This window comes from Toxorhynchites rutilus, chromosome 2 (assembly GCF_029784135.1).
Source record: "Toxorhynchites rutilus septentrionalis strain SRP chromosome 2, ASM2978413v1, whole genome shotgun sequence".
NCBI classification, from domain to species: Eukaryota; Metazoa; Arthropoda; class Insecta; order Diptera; family Culicidae; genus Toxorhynchites; species Toxorhynchites rutilus.
The window spans coordinates 11,728,933-11,745,755 of record NC_073745.1 but is presented as its reverse complement, the minus strand read 5'-3'; the positions used below and the strand labels follow the sequence as shown (position 1 = coordinate 11,745,755).

The 16,823-nt window shown below is 38.8% G+C and overlaps 3 protein-coding genes across 3 annotated transcripts; all 3 read right to left on the bottom strand.

The window, feature by feature from the left end:
• Positions 1-1,660: 1,660 nt before the first annotated feature.
• LOC129767917 (probable Ufm1-specific protease 2) lies at positions 1,661-3,998 on the bottom strand. Its single transcript, XM_055769196.1, has 5 exons — positions 3,834-3,998; positions 2,903-3,656; positions 2,592-2,846; positions 2,378-2,527; positions 1,661-2,308 (listed from the first exon to the last, which is right to left on the bottom strand). The coding sequence occupies exons 1-5, from the start codon at positions 3,870-3,872 to the stop codon at positions 1,716-1,718; spliced, it is 1,791 nt and encodes a 596-aa protein (XP_055625171.1). The 5' UTR covers positions 3,873-3,998; the 3' UTR covers positions 1,661-1,715.
• An 8,030-nt stretch (positions 3,999-12,028) lies between these two features.
• Positions 12,029-13,911, bottom strand: LOC129768663 (MAM and LDL-receptor class A domain-containing protein 1-like). Its single transcript, XM_055770445.1, has 4 exons — positions 13,797-13,911; positions 13,538-13,741; positions 13,134-13,469; positions 12,029-13,076 (listed from the first exon to the last, which is right to left on the bottom strand). The coding sequence occupies exons 1-4, from the start codon at positions 13,882-13,884 to the stop codon at positions 12,103-12,105; spliced, it is 1,602 nt and encodes a 533-aa protein (XP_055626420.1). The 5' UTR covers positions 13,885-13,911; the 3' UTR covers positions 12,029-12,102.
• A 114-nt stretch (positions 13,912-14,025) lies between these two features.
• On the bottom strand, positions 14,026-16,336 carry LOC129768043 (MAM and LDL-receptor class A domain-containing protein 2-like). Its single transcript, XM_055769416.1, has 4 exons — positions 16,171-16,336; positions 15,903-16,115; positions 15,499-15,834; positions 14,026-15,442 (listed from the first exon to the last, which is right to left on the bottom strand). Exons 1-4 carry the CDS (start codon positions 16,256-16,258, stop codon positions 14,058-14,060), a joined length of 2,022 nt encoding a protein of 673 aa, XP_055625391.1. The 5' UTR covers positions 16,259-16,336; the 3' UTR covers positions 14,026-14,057.
• Positions 16,337-16,823: the final 487 nt, after the last annotated feature.

Here is a 16,823-nt window from a genome sequence, read left to right as displayed (position 1 = left end):
ATTTTTTATAAAAAATCGCTGTTTAGAAGCTCAAAGAAAATCGAAAAAATGAGATATCAATAAACGGCTATGTAACGCTTTAGATAATCCATTTTTAAAGGCTGATTTTGAAATACTTGTGAGTATATGATATTTTTTGTTTTTCCATTATAAGCGAATATATAAAGGATATCTGGTTTGCTAACATGGAAACACGCAATGTACAGTTGATCAGGTGAAGAACAATTCGCATCTGAATATAAACTACACAACTTCAAAGATTGATCTTGAGCTTTACTAATTGTGATTGCCAATCGCCAATCGAATAAAGATATATGGATTCAAAAACATTTTCAAATACATTTTTAGTTCACGATTTTCTAAACACTTGCAATATTGTTGATATCACATAGACGCCAGTAATAATCCAATCAACTTGATTAATTTGCTTCCATTTGATTCATATGAAATTCCAGTAGAACATTTTACTACAGAGATGCATTGTTTTGCATTGTTTTATGGCAGAGTTACAGTGTTACTCAAATTTTTAGATGAAAAAATTCTTTGCCCACTCCACAATATGATCGATCACTGCTAATGGCGATTCATCTTCACTCTGAATTTCCGATTCACCTTTAATCGGTAGCACAATTCAAAACCTTTTCCGCCATAGTTCGGAGAATTTTCAGAGGGTATTAAAAGCGTATTAAGATATTTTATTATTTTTCAAATTCTTATAGATCGTTCTGCATTGAGTGTCTAGATGACTTCCAAAATGCTCGCGGGGGAGAATCACATCAGACAACTCACGATTCATTGATTCCCAACCATGAAATCGAGCTCAATTCTCAACTATGAAACTTGAACATTTCTTGAGACCCTTTGTATGCCTCAAATTGATCCCAGTTCAAAAGTACGCTACATAGAAAATTGAATTCATTTGAAAGATGAGAAAATTTTCCATAATATTCTGTTGTAGCTGTTGAGCTCCGGCACAAGCGTATTGTGTTTTGTTTACAAACAAAACACAGTAGACTTCCAAGATGGCTGAAGAGTGGTTTTAGCAAGTTGGCCCACCTTAGGATATACTTCTACGCGCCTTGGCTAAAACCACTCGTCAGCCATCTTGGAAGTCTACTGTGTTTTGTTTGTAAACAAAACACAATACGCTATTGCCGAAGGTCGCTCGTGATCAGTCTGTCTCTTTCACGCTACAAGCAAATAATTCCCCTTCTACTTTCTTCCGTGCTGTTTTCATATACCGCTCCCCTAACCAACTTAGTGACGAAACGGCCTCACCTAGTACCATAGACCCGTTTTGCTCTAACCGTCATGGCAAAAACAGTGAAGCTATTCCGTTCAGAAGTGTGCGCGTTCAAAAAACGGTACCCCACCGCGTCAAAAACGGACATTATGCGGCACTTTACAACATCTTGGCACTATTGGACAGCAATCAAAACATAGAAAGAAAGCCCGGTTTTAGAGGCGAATGAACTGAAAAGTTTAAACCCTCTTAAAGCCAAAAAGAAGAAGAAGAAGAAAGCCCGGTTCCTGCAATGTAGAAATTATGAGTATTCCATTCCAGTGTAGCTTGCTGAGGCCAACTCCCGCTTCATATGGTTCATGTGAGGAATGTGACGGGGAGTGAAAATACTTTCCTTCATAACAGTAAAAAAAAATAAATTTATTTCATTCTCAATGATGACGAAACCCTATAAACACATACTTAACTTAACTTAAAACACATACGGTCTTTGAGGCATGCACAGATTATAGTACGCTTTTTTGTCCCAAAACTCGACGCCCTTCCACCCACACCATCCCTTCGTCTGCACTGGCACGATCTCATCCGCTCCCGTATAGTGAGGGTCCAGAATCAGGAATTTCAAATTCCCCGTATTCCGATCGAAATCAACACCTAAAATTGTGTGTGCCAGAACTCCACCGCCAATCATAATCGGTGTACCCTGCGTTTCAAAGTGATACGCCAATTCGGACCCCTTCGTGGCCATATCCGCACCCGAGCTCACATGCATTATCCTCGAATCCACCTTGACGAACTCATTCAAGCACATTGCGACCTCTGTCGAACCAATCCACTGCCGGGAACCTACGAAACTGGATGGCTTATCACCTACTCGTACCAAATACTTTTGAATGTCGTTATGCGTTGGAATTCTGGCATCTGCGTAACCCTGATAAATGAACCACGAGATGAGGGTTTGCAAGGAACGGTAAGCACAGCCCCATCCGTCATCGTTAAAATTATCCTGCATATAATGGTGATAGCTGTATCTTCCTTGTACCAAAGATAGTTTGCCATCGGACACTAAAATTATAATATGCATAATTTCAATGCATGAATGAATGCACTTCATTCATTCAACCATTAACTTACGTTGTCTTTTAACTCCTACATGAGGGTTGAATAGAAGCTTACTTCCACTAAGGTTGAACCTGAAACCATTCGCTCTACGGAAATACGGTCGATTAGCTGGCAAACCAAACTGCGAATGTAATGCCTTTCGTTTTTTCGTCAGAAATTCATCTGTGAAGAATAAATTCATTTGAAAATAATTCCTGTTAAATCAAATCACATCCGCAGTGCTCACTTTCTTCCTCGATTTTCTTTGCAACTGGATAGGCACAAGTGAAAAAATGACCCAAGTCAGCAGGCAATATGTGGTAGCATTTCGTAACGTAAACTTGTTTCAAATGTTGCAACTGTTCGATATAGCTACTTTCCAACAAGCGAAGTGACCGACATACACTTTCCACCAGGATATCATAGCACAAAACGACTTTACTCTGACGATGCAACATACTTAAAACATCGACTTGAAGAGGAATTTTTATTTTATTACCCCCTAAAAAGGAAAAATTATCATATCATTGTTGTGACGCTTTAATTTTGAAACATTACCATTTTTGCTGTCGATCGTTACATTACAAGCTTCCCTCGATAACTTCTCATCCTGTGCGTCTTTAGACTTTTTCACCAGCATATTGATGTTCAATATTTGATACTCAACGGACGTTGGATTCGTAACGGACTTCTTTTTAGTACCCTTCGTTCCAAATCCGTCGTCATTAATCTTTACCGTCAATCCGAATAGCGCCTCCATCGTATCCTCGGCTTCTATTCCTAGCACCTGGCTTCCGCTTGAACCACCATTCAGTACAACTGAAGTTCCGGTCACCCCGAACGCTACATTCCCTGATGCCAGCTTTTTCCTTAGTCTAAAAGTGTTCTCCGAAATTGACTTCTCATTCTGTTCACAAACCAGCTCCAAGTCACACTGTAGCCTCAAAAACATATAATCCCTGAACAGATCCGTTTCATTCACCACAACGTAAGTAATTGCCTCCAGCTGGCCATGCTTGAACAGTGAAGCCTTCACCTCTCCGTCGGCATCACAGTTCAGCAGCACTGGATTGTCGGTAATGTCCACGTCTTGCAGTATTTCGCTCAAATGCGCCTCTGCATCACTGCACGGACCAAATTTTATCAATCCACAAAGATCGATCTCAGCCGGGAAGTTATTCTGGACTTTGCTGTAGTTGAGGGCACTAGTTTTGTCAGCTCCCTCCAGGATGAACCCGAGAACCGTTAAGGTGCCGCGTGACATGATACCAAATAGCTCTCCGCTGCATTGTGTGCTCACTTTGGCGATGCGCTGTTGGAGGAACATAATGTTCAATTAAATATTCCACGACTTTTGAGTAATGATGCTAATTTATATAGCCAGGAATCCGAATGTTCCTGGATTTGTCTGTTTTTTGTCTTTCTTGAAACGGTTCACATTTGATCTTGAATTTCAAGCTCTAGAACCTAATGATAGCAGTAAGCTCACCTGCAACACACATTCCGAAATCTCCAACTTCGGAGTCATTCTTAAGTGGTTGCGTTGAAATAATGAATATAACTACAATCCAACTAAAATTAATTTCTCGAATTCTGCGAACAACTCTTTCTAAAGCAACCGAATACGTGTCAACAAACCGACACGAATCTAGTTTGACAGTAAACTTGATGCAGTGGTTTGTTTTGATTGAACTCGATGAGAGAGGCTAGGGGTGTCTGATGTTAAGGCATGTTCACAATTTAGAAACAACATATTTCCATATCAAATCCAGGGGTATGACTAAAACGTTAAATCCCTCATATTGCCAGGGTACCCAATATTGCTGTGGTTCACTGACATTTTGGTTCTGTCTATTACTGTTGTTCACAACTCGGTCCGGTTATATAGTCGAATAGTGGCTAATTTTAAACTCCATGTTAAATGTGAACACTTCCATGTGAAACCGAAATATGAAAATCGCTCATGCAGTTAGAAATAAAACATACGATCTCCGTGATTTCAACGATTTTAATCCTCGCAAATGATATGTTGGTAAACAAATGACGCCACATTGATGTTGATTTTGGGTAGCCTATATTCAATTGATGTCTAACCCCTGATCAAATCAGCCGGCCGCTGCCATGACCCTCTCCGATTTTTTTAAAAGTTTGTGAACATGGTTCCAGCTACCTAAAATTATAATTCTCATTTTTAACACTCCTATATTCGCGCATAGGTCTGTGAGACCAAGAAATCAATAATTCGATCATTTCTCAAAAAGATATAAACACTACGACTTTGTGATTCTCTCTAGCTTCGTTATTCGTCATTCGTCATCGTTTAGCGTACCTTAGAGGCGAATGAACTGCAAAGTTTAAAGCCTCTTAAAAACAAAGAAGAAGAAGAAGTTTAGCGTATCGCATGTCTTGGTACGAAGGGGATGTTTATCACTTTTTTAACACTTTCGGTCTGAAACTCCGGCGTGAGTATAGGAGTATTTTTTTTGGTCCATTGAATTTTTTCCTATTTTAGAACATTGTTGAATGAAATGTATAAATTAATGTTAGTGGCGTGGGATATTTATTGAATATATTGCGTAGGACCATTATCGGGCTATTCTTATTTGAATTCAGTCCTTTTTGTAACCGGATTGAACGAATTCATATATTTTTTGTTGTTATATTCAAACGTGCAAAAGAAAAATACAAATGATTAACTTTCGTATAGTTATTCGCTAAATACAATGGTCATACAAATACACGCTTGTGAGAGAAATGCTTTTGTGGAAGAATTGCATCCATTGATTTTTTTCCTATTTTAGAACATTGTTGAATGAAATGTAAAAATTAATGTTAGTGGCGTGGGATATTTATTGAATATATTGCGTAGGACCATTATCGGGCTATTCTTATTTGAATTCAGTCCTTTTTGTAACCGGATTGAACGAATTCATATATTTTTTGTTGTTATATTCAAACGTGCAAAAGAAAAATACAAATGATTAACTTTCGTATAGTTATTCGCTAAATACAATGGTCATACAAATACACGCTTGTGAGAGAAATGCTTTTGTGGAAGAATTGCAAATTGTAAGCTATAAACTAATCGGTGGATTATGGTTATTTTTTACAGTTACAGTTTCGGGTATAAATTTTTTAAATAAATTGGCTGAAGTCGCATGAAGTTTCTATAAATCCTTTTATACCATCTTTTTGCGCCCCACAAAAAAAACAGGCATTTATTCTTAGTTTACCAAGAATCAGATCCCGAAATCTTCGAAGGTGGAAAATAAAGACCGACTCTACTCTCAGTAGCTTCGCCTCGACTAGGACTACTTCGACAGTCGCCGTTAATAGAAAGTGAATTGTCTAGAAAATGAATTGACTAGTGTTGAGAGCGAGGATGATGAGGAGATTCTAGTCAATTCTGACTATCTCGACTAATGAATACAAATCTGCCTCTTCATTCAACTGACTTCAATCCACCCTTCCATTTCCCCCTGACACTCATTTCATACCCGCGTACACAATCTTATTTTTACGTAAAGTTAAACGAAAACTTGATTTCTGATATTAGAGGCGAATGAACTGCATAGTTTAAAGCCTCTCAAAAAAAAAATAAAGAAATAGGAATGATTTCTGATGCAAAAAAGTACCCAGATTCATATATTTTTGTACGATTATGGACACCATGTCGATTGAGCGACGAAAAGTGCTACAAAACTGCTGGAATCTGACCTCGCCTTGCCCCCCGCAGCCATCAATATCTATAGTTTCAGCTATAATTCTACAAGATAACTTGAACAGAGCGAAATGGCATCACGGCAGCTTTTGCTCTTCTCTTTCTCGCTAAACTGTCATTCAAAACACGAAATCGAGTGCTACATGTAAAAACAAAACATTGAAACAGTGTTTGAGTGGTAACAACAGCACAAAGTAATTTCCCAAATCAAATGACCCGCTCACACGGAAAGCTTACATTTTCATTATTCTCAAAAGTAAACTTCATCTTATTTCAGCTTTTGCGGCAGACTTTCAGCTTTTGCTGAGACGAACCAGCCCAGGAGGCTGAAAGTCTCAAAAATAAAGGAAAAAAAAAGCTTTTGCGGCATAAATTTCATGCACCAAACCTGTACTGGAGGACGATTCCCGGAATAAAGCACAGGAGAAAACGACTGCAACAGAAACCACCACTCATAAAAAGTGTAGCAGGCTATAAATATTGTGGCGCGGTATTGTATTTCAAAACAAGAATTAACCGGGCAAACGTAACGCCCCGGGCAGACGTATAACGTCCGACGCTCGCTAGAGCTCGGTTGGACATTACTAAAGGATCGTATCCTATGTTTCAAACTAACCGGGCAACCAGTGGATCCCAGGTTTGCGTGCGAGACACCGCCGCTTCCGACGGCGGGTCGGCGGTAAATGTATTGCTGAAGAAGCCAAACCTCCGAAGTTAGCTGCTGCTGTTGTCGCTTAAAGCAAGAATGCAACGAAGATATCTGGGTAAAGTGTGAAAACATTCAATTTCACCGGTGCACCGGAGGGTGCGCAACATTTTGAATTACATATTGGAGATAAGAAAAGTGGTACATAAAAGTGCGAGGAGCGCAATTTTTACATATTCTATCAGCTACTGGCCGTGGCGGGGACCAATCGCTGCAGAAGGTGTATCTCAAGCGGAAGCTGGAAGTTACGACGAAAATTTTGGGTACTTGTTGAGATATCTTTGGTGACGAAGCAAACGTTACGGATGTCATAGAATGTAAAGATATAGAATATTTTGTATTTATTTGTTCTTTGTTAATGTGTATAATAAAATGATTGTAGAAAACGCTTTTTTGCACTTCTCATTTCAATTTTCTTGAACACAAACAAAGCTATAACAAGATTCAAGCAGTGCTGCGATCGGTCGGCGTGATGTCGGATTGGCAAATAATTGGCTCGTAATTGGTTGTCAAATACGAAGGGTAGGTCTACAAAATCATTGCAAAATTGCAAGATATCGGCATCGTTGTCGACACTATTTGTTGGGACCAATCTGACACAACAATGTAGAGTTGGTAGCATGCAGTTATGGTATATTCTGATTCTCACACCAATGAAACCATGATGCTAACCACCCTTAGAAAAATCCTCGGTCGAAAACTACTTAATACATTTGGTAATGCAAAATTAGTAGAATGTACAAATTTTTTGTACATATTGTCAACAAACCCGCATCCCTACCAGAGATTAGTATATTTTACTCGATAACATTAGTAAGCTTGGATATTGTCATATCTGAAAATTGGTGAGAAAAGAGCGTATTAACCATTTTCATTGTTCCCATAAGGCAATACGGAGGTATAATAAGGATATAATTCTGATACGTGCATTTTTGGCGAGAAAATGTAGCCGATGTTGGGCTTCCGAATCATGGTTCTGCTTGACATATGTGTTTATTAGTACGGTCGAAAATGACTATAGATTGGTAGTATTTACCAAAAAATTCGTTATATTTACTAATTATTTCTCTCAGTGCATGATCCTCGAGTCGAGAAAGACGCACCACGCTAGATATGGGGTACAGACTAGGGGGGCGTTGCTGATTAATGGTCAGCTGCATCCCAATAGGAGGTATCCCGTGTCGGGCACACGTACAGAGCATCGAAGACTGCAACATACCAATTATGAGAACACTTGTAATACTAACCTCGAGCCAACCGCGAGTAATCGGTTACATATTACTAACATAGTTGTAAGCAAACATTGTCGAAATATTGAACTCCCGGCCCCGTTAGGCTGACGCCTTATGAGCCTTAATAAAAATATATATTTTGGAAAAAAAAAGAAACCACAATCGAATCGTGTTGGAGTATCAACAATTACCCTGTTTTGAGGAAGCTGAATTAGATGACTATGAAAATTGAATAAAGACGAAGAAAACATGTTCCCCGAAGTTTTTAAATACAATTACACCCTCTTTTTCAAATAAATGCCAATAAAAATACACAGCACCAACATTACAGAGAAATTAAGCTCTCGGTCTGTGACACCGTGCGCCAGTAAACGTGTACACGTGATTTTGCACGCGAGTATAGGAGGGATAAATGACCAATTTTAATTTTAATGCATATATCGAGTTATCCGCGATTTTCGTTGTTCGCGGTGACCCTGCCAAACTATTTAGAGAATAATAGTGTATGAAAAACAGGAAATTTCGTACGAAATAGAATTATACAACCGGAAGACCAAATGTCTGGTCAATTTACCTGTCTAGGTAAAGGGAATTTCTTCTTCCTCTTATGTCCTGATGTCTTAATGATTAAGACACAAAGCAAAGTATAAATAAAGAGTCAGTCAGTCAGTCATTCAGTCATTCAGTCAGTCAGTCAGTCAGTCAGTCAGTCAGTCAGTCAGTGAATTTTTAAAAATTTATGAAATTCCAATTCTTTGTGTTAGCACTGAAAACTAATATGAAATATTGAATCGATATGCTATTTTGCAAAAAAAACTATACATTTTATCTTACAACTAACCTTTTTGAAAATATAATAAATTTTATATAGTGACAGCAATGTTTTCTGAGATTGTTTGAAATCAGCTGTCCCAGGTTTTTTTCAAATAGGAACAAGAGGTTTCTATAAAAGAGACGATATGAAATTATCTTCAATTGCTACAAATTATCAAACGGAGTATATTTGACTAAAGTCAAATCATCATAATCACATTCAAAAAGGCTTCAAGTTTGCTTAATAATGAATTTATTTACTCCAACCACATGGAGGCGATCTGGCGTAGTGGTAACATCTATACCTCTTACGCAGAGATCACGAGTTCAAATCTCACTCCCGACATTCTTCCAAAAATGGAAGTAAAAGTGACGAACCACCCGAAATGTGTTGAAAGTCACTATAATAGAGAAAAAAGAAAAAAAAAACTCCAACCAAATATTTGCCGTAACTAATTTGCTCTGTAATATAGATATAGTTAAATATAGATTTATTTTATATCATGCATTATGTAACTATTTTTGTATGATTTACTTGAAGGTTACTTGAAGGTAAAGTTTAAATTTTGGTTTAATATGATTGTGAAAACAGTTTTGTGCCGTATAGTCATTAAAAAAATCCATGCTGGGATCACTGAATATGTCCATCGAAGTATTTCAATGAAATCTATCAAACATCTAAATCGAATTATTTCGATAAAGTTCCAATACACTGATAAAAAAGCTTCTCATATTATTCTATACATATAATTTCATCAGCGACACATCACGAATATAAAAAGTTAATACTACGACGGCCAGAAAGAAGTAAAATTATATCGCAAACAAATGTACACTTTCACATTTTAATAAGCTATTGTGGAAGGATCCATTCGTTGTGCCATATTAGCACTCAAAAAAACAAGAATGCAAATATGTTCCTAAGGTTAACACGTTGAGCTCCGCGTCGGTCCCTTGGGGTTGACGATGAGCTTTTTGGGAGGAAAACACAGGCAAACTGGGACTGACCGTTACGAAAATAAGAAAATAGAAATATATACGGTTTGTTTTCGGATTTATTACAATATGTGACTACATTCTAGTAAAATTTGTGACTATTTTCTATTTATACAATAAGTATCTTTGAGACACTGATATTAAGCAAACGCTCTTAATGGGGGGCTGAATGGAAAATGCAGCTAAAAATCGGGGCTCAACGTGTTTAACAAATGTTTAAATAATATTTTTTAATCAGCTTCACTAACATTATCCAAACATCATTTTGTTGACATTTGACTTCCATTAATTCTCGAAGCTCAATTAGAAGACGTCGGCAAAAATAAACTGGAACCGCTGAAATAAAATAAACCGGGAAAGTTCTCTGTGCATCACAAGACTAATGTCCCTGTGATGAATCTATTATCCGCGAGCAGATGATCCGCCAAGGGAGAGCCAACAACAAGGAACAGACTTTACACTCTCTAATCCAACCGGTAAAATTATTGACGGGTTTATCGCGCATCGTAATTCTATTGGCTCTTCCGAAATTTATCGCTGCTTTTTTGTGTCTGTATATTAAGTGCGATTCACATACAACATACACGTCACGTTCACGTCCCGTCACGTCACGATACGTCAATGATTCTACCATGCAATTCTCATGAAAACATTCACATACACCAGCAACGTAACGACCCGTCAGCATACGTTCAACGAAAGCGACCGGCAGGGTTTGTAGAAAAGAATAATTGACGGAGACGGACGGCTCGTTTGGTTTTTGTCTGGGTTTTGTGTCTCGGCTTTTGTTTTGATTTGGTTGTACAGTAATTTACATCTACATCGACATTAAGCTAATTGAACAGATCTGTGATGCAACACGTTTAATTAGACATTTTTACCTCTAGTTGGAGATTTTTGTAAACATTGAGTTCGGGGCCCAAATTATGGCCCCACATTGAAAGTCGCCACCAGTCGCAAATGTCCAATTACTGGTCAAAACCTACTCCAATGCGACACTGAGTGGTGCCTCAGCATATCGCTTTATAAGTAACCTACTGTACTTTTTATGCCAACATATCTCTTAGCTCCAAATTTCGGAGTGAAAATCATTCGCGACTTGAAAGAATTATTCCATTTATTATTATTGTTGCATAAGGGTCGGACTACGGGGTTTAAGCATTTAAATAATTGAATTCAATGATTCTCATAGAATTTTTCAAAATTTAGAACTGATTCTAGGCATGCTGATTTGAAAGAGGGCATTGCAATTTAAAATTGTTGTAGGTCGCCACCACACCATGAATAAAATTAAATAAATCATTCGTTTGGCATTTGACGTGACGGTGCTGGTGGAAGCATTGACTGCATGTGTGAATTGGTGGAGACGTTGACGGAACGTAGACGTTCTTCTCCGTAACGTGCTATGTGAATCGCACATTATTATCAAAACATCAAAACATTGTTTTCATGCTGAAATATTTTTTTCGTGTTTGCACCTCATTTTTAATATTTTATTGCATTTCATTGTTGTTCATTATCTACGCTGATTTTGACACTCAACATCGCGGATAACCGGAACACAGTAGTTTTTCTTGTTCAAGAAGAAATTGAGTCAATCAATTTTTCATTTTATTTCAATTCTAATGTCCAACGATACAAATCACGTTATAGTCAGGGAAATCACATAAGAAGAACGGTCTTTTTGATAGAAGCGAATTCATCCTAGTATCAGACTTCTACACCCCTGCCACAGTCTGCAAAAGTCTCATAATCATTCTTCAAGCATCGAAAACTATCACCTGGTGAGTCATCTAGAACATGGGTCTCTTTTTTACCTTTCTTTAACTCGCGGATCACTAACCGTTACAAACGATTAGAGGAGTTAGTTTGTCTTCATAACTATTTTATTATTTTTGTATGATTGATATGTAAAAAATATTCGAATCCAAGGAATGTTCACCGCTCCTAAAGAATTTAGTCATATTTTAATTATTTATCTTACATCGCTACCATTTTTTTTGTTTTTTTTTTTTGATAAATGTATTCATAACATATTTTTGTTTGATACCATGTTTCGAACATGTTAGATGAGCTGTAATCTCTAATCTGTTCACTGATACTGATACTGGATATGTCTACAGATAAAACAAGTTTGATACGAACAATTTTGAGATGAGATGATGTAGATGAAAATAGAATAATAATTAAAACAATCTTCAAACAAGTTTACCACTGTTGTATATTTCTGTCCAGAGTAGTACTATATGAATTAGTAAGCTAGATAATAAAAAACATTTCTTATTTTATTTTATTCCTTACAAATAATCTGATTTGTTGGAATCCTCCACTGTTCACCGTGAATACTTTCACATTCTTCCGAAACGTTAGTACAACTGAGTTCCTCGTTGACTGCCAAAAACTGCATATCCTCCAAAGTGCTCCTGTATACATTCTCATCTTCTATCATTTTCTTTCTAACCTGATAAAAAATTGCCAAAAAACGTTCACGTTGAATCCATATCGCGACACCAATTACCATAACTAATCCAGCAAATAGATAACAAAAAGTCGAATAGATGGTGGTCGCTTCTATTATTTCTGTTCTACTCGTAACGAAGTGGACATCAATATTTTCACTCGTATATGTCGTAATCGGATTAATAGGAGTGATGGAGTCTTCAGAATACTCGTACCTATCATTATCTTTCAACAAATTAAAAACGCAACGTTCCACAAAGTCAGGGCAGCATGAACTCGTCTCTTCACATCCCTCATAACAGTCACAGTTAACTACACTTGGATCGGATTTTCCCAAAGTAACAGAAGCATTATCCCAACAGCGAAATTCACAGGAATCAATTCTGTATATCATACCATCCAATGTGGGAATGTTTTCATCCGTTACTGTAGTTCCTAGACACTGTTCATCATTCAGTAATGTAACATCATCAATTGCTATATCGCTTCTGAAGCGCATCCCCAACGATGATCCGAAAACAAGTTGGAAACTTTCATTTTGCGGTTGAAGCTTGAAGAATCCCTCATTCCATGTGTTTCCATGGCTGCCGTTCACTGAAAAATACCCGCCCATTCTTATCACACCATCCAACGTCATAGTCAGTGGTTTGACGTACACAGCAAGTGTTCCAACCGAATCACCAAACATGTGGTAGTAAAACTGGAAACAGGCGTTCATGCTGTAGTTACTCGTGTAGACAGGGGAGAACAAATAAGCTGAGTCATTCGTAAACTGTTCACTTGAATCAATCATAATAAAATGTCCTGGAATCATTGGAAAAGTTGATTTTTATGGTCAATTATGAGCTTAAAATGACATACCATTCAACGGTACACCGGTTGTATGATCAGATGAAGGTCCAGTTTTCAGCACTTTTTTGGAGATCACTCCGGCACTTCTTTTCCAACCTGTCTCGTGGGATGCTTCGTTCGTCCATCCACACCAGTCTACCACTTCAAAATCACAACTAGTTTGCACGGTTAATCCTGTCTCCCGGCAGTAACCCAACTGTCGATCCCAGCGATATCCATCGCAATAGCTATACATAGATCCCGACACTTGATATCCGCTATTACAGTACACAGTTGCGGCTGCATCCGTATTTTCGTAAAAGATGAATCCATTCTCCACTGCCGGCAGAACTCCACACCCGGGTTCTGAGAGGGAGTTGGATTAAGTTATATTGGTTATATAGCGACCATAATTATATCACAGCATCACTTACTAGCGCAGATGGGAACAGCAGAATCCCAACGACCATTCTTACAGAGCAAGTACTTATCTCCAACTAAACTAAACCCATCGAAACACTCGAAGATCATAAACTTTCCACGCATTCGAATTCTTATGAGCCCATGCGGAAAATAAGGTGTCGGACATATATTACTTCTGGAATTCCGTAACACTGGCCGCAGGTATCTCGAGGAACCTGGATATTTTGGTATCGTGAGCACTAAGTAGGAAATATTAACATATAAACTTACTTTTGTTGTTCTGTATATCAGCCCAAGAAAAAGGAACAAGTAAAAGCATAGAGAATAAGATAAACTGTTCTGATAAGCGAGGAATCATTTTCGATAGAACTACTGACCAAGTACAAGCGCAACGAGCGAATGAAATTGAGACGCTACATGTAGAGAAAGTTTGACCTCCAGTTATCATAGGCGTGGAACAGTGTGAATTTCTCACATACTACTTAAAACACATATCAGATATGCAGTTTGTGCAACTTTATTGGAAAATTATTATAATTGCGATATGCAGAGTTTACTTTTCGCTTTCCTAGCCACTTTGTTCTCCGTATTCTTTTCTGCATCGTTATCTCCGCTGCCTTCAACAGCTTCTTCACCATCATCCGGTATGCTGAAATCCAAGTGTTCATCCGCCGCTAAAAACCTAACGTCATCAAACCCTTCCGCGCTTCCCGATTTCTTCTTCATCGATTGTTGCTTCAACCGGTTCAGAACGCTCGTGCCTGTATTCCTACGGATGTGCAACACAATCAACAGCACAGTGCATCCGACGGACATAGCGCCAATGGCAGTGAAAAGGAAGATTCGTGATAAATTTGGCTTCGCTTCAACCGCCCAGTCCTCGTCCCATTCGCTCCACTTGTCGTACATTTTTATCGCCACCGAAGATTCTGTGGTTTCATCATGAAGCACAGCTTCGTCGACAGTTGTAGTTGAGGTTGTGGTTCTTCTAGTCCGCAGCATCGGAACGAACACTGGCTTCACTGTTGTATTTCGCGGTCTGAGGTTGTAAGGGAAGGTAGTTTTATTTGTTGGATTAAGGGAAGATGGCGTTGAAACTGTGGGAGCACTTTTGGAAGTAGGAATGATTGCTGTCGTGGACGAGGAAGTTAACGCTACAGTCGGCTTCGTTGTTTTGGCGGTCGTTGAAGTTGGAATAGTTGTTGATGTATTAGTCACTGTTGAAAGTGTAGAAGTTGTACTCTGCATTTGCGTTGACTTCGCGGTAGATGTCGTAGTGCTTGTGCTCAGAAAATTAGGATTTTGGTCGACGAAAACACACAATTCTACGTAGTCTGGACAACATGTTTTGGAATCAACGCATCCCTCAATACAATCACAGTGAATCCAATTCTTTTGGTCAACTTGGGGCGGCAAAGTGATATTCTTTCCACAACGATTCTCACACGAGTCTATTTTGAAAACGTCGTCGACACTCGGCTCCTCTTGAGGTTCTTCTTCCGGTACTATAGACGATACTTCCACTGCGTCATCTTCCGTTGATTTGTAACGACAATCGTCTCCACTCAACAAGCTGACATCATCGATAGCTATATCACTTTTGTATTTCATTCCCAAAGTAGCTTCGATCACGATTTGAAAATCTTCCGACAGTTCCTGCAGATCGAAATACCCTTCGTTCCAAACATTACGATGATTGCCGCTCAGCACTAGACTTGCGGTATCCTTGTTCAGTTCGTCTAATAATTTTGATGATGCTCTCACATGTACGGATAGAGTTCCCACGGAATCACCAAACATGTGATAGTAGAATAAAAAGCATGCCTTCGAGCTATAATTGGCCGGGTATATCGGAGACATAAAACGGGCAGTTTCATTCGTAAACTGCTCAACAGAATCCACCATCATGAAGTGTCCTAAATAATGACGATCAACAGAGTTATAGGTTGAGGTAATATCAGATTCTACTCACCCGCACGAGGAACCATCGTCGTATGATCATGCTTTGGACCCGTTTTAAGCGCTTTGGGCGACACTACTCCATCGCTCCTCTTCCAATCGAAATCATGCGTCGCTTCGTTCATCCATCCACAGTGATCATCTACTTCAAAATCGCAAACGGTTTGCACCGCAATTCCCGTCCTCCTGCAGCTACCTAAAGGACGATCCCAGTGTGTTCCGTTACAATATGCTTTGGTCGATCCCGCCACCTGATAACCGGTACTGCAAAACAACATCGCAGCGGCTTGTCCATGTTCGTAGGAAATTTGACCATTCTCAATCGCCGCTAATTCTGTACATCCGGATCCTAAAACGAGATTATTCATACATCCAAATTATGATTCATTTCCTGTTATCGAACATGGAACAACTTACTGATGCAGATCGGTATCTGTGTATCCCAGCGTCCTTTCTCACACATTGAGTACGTATTACCGACAAGCGTGAATCCACTGGCGCACGTGAACCGGATCATCCTACTACGCTGTCGTAGTTTGGTGATCCCATTGGGAAAGTACGGCACGGAACATTCAGGGCTACTCTTCAGCACCAGTGGCTTCAGTGGTCGTCCCGGACGGAGATGGGTTACTGAAAATCCTTGCGATTAGTTACTTCATTTGGCTGGAAAAGACCCTCAGCGTACCTCGATATGATTGCCCGGCGGTGTAGGAAATTCCCAGCAGCCAAAGCGCCAGCGCCAAGATCGAGATTCTTGATAAACGGAAAATCATTGAAGAACAAGCGTTGTTTAACTGTTTAGACTACAGATCGAAACGAGACTGACCGAACGCGTGCTAGAAAGAGAACTGATGAATGGGACACTGTGAATGAACATGAGATTTATCGTACTTGTTTCGCATAATGACTTCAGCGAGAAGGAAAGTGTGTGTAAAGAATTTGGGAAACGGGGAACTTGTGTGACAAAACTGATAAGAGCAGCCTTTCTGAAAAACATACACTTGACGGATGTAGGAGAATGCGTGAGTGAGATATGCATTTATGCAAATTATTTCTAGACTGATTGAGTAAGGATAGCGTGATAGATATTGAATATAAATATATAAAATATATAGAAGCCGAAGGCGATCCGCTCTAGAGAGTTATTGTTTATAAATTTTATTTTATAAACAATAACTCTTTATTATTTTTAAATTAATTTACAAAAAGGGGGACAAGCAGCATCTTTCTGTAAGAAAATAGGATGTGGCAGAATACTTTTTCTTTGAATTCATAAAAAGATTCCGAGATCTACCCTTGCAGTTTTAGTACAGTGTGGGCGAAAATAATGAACACACT

Coding starts and splice junctions, on each gene's coding strand:
- LOC129767917 (XM_055769196.1), bottom strand. CDS start 3,872: ATGACTCCGAAGTTGGAGATTTCGGAATGTGTGTTGCAG. Junction 2,528..2,591: donor AAAGAAAATCGAGGAAGAAA/GTGAGCACTGCG, acceptor TATTCTTCACAG/ATGAATTTCTGACGAAAAAA. Junction 2,309..2,377: donor TGTAGGAGTTAAAAGACAAC/GTAAGTTAATGG, acceptor TTATAATTTTAG/TGTCCGATGGCAAACTATCT.
- LOC129768663 (XM_055770445.1), bottom strand. CDS start 13,884: ATGATTCCTCGCTTATCAGAACAGTTTATCTTATTCTCTATGCTTTTA. Junction 13,742..13,796: donor TGATATACAGAACAACAAAA/GTAAGTTTATAT, acceptor CAAAATATCCAG/GTTCCTCGAGATACCTGCGG. Junction 13,077..13,133: donor AACCGGTGTACCGTTGAATG/GTATGTCATTTT, acceptor CAATGATTCCAG/GACATTTTATTATGATTGAT.
- LOC129768043 (XM_055769416.1), bottom strand. CDS start 16,258: ATGATTTTCCGTTTATCAAGAATCTCGATCTTGGCGCTGGCGCTTTGG. Junction 15,835..15,902: donor ACAGATACCGATCTGCATCA/GTAAGTTGTTCC, acceptor ATCTCGTTTTAG/GATCCGGATGTACAGAATTA. Junction 15,443..15,498: donor GACGATGGTTCCTCGTGCGG/GTGAGTAGAATC, acceptor GTCATTATTTAG/GACACTTCATGATGGTGGAT.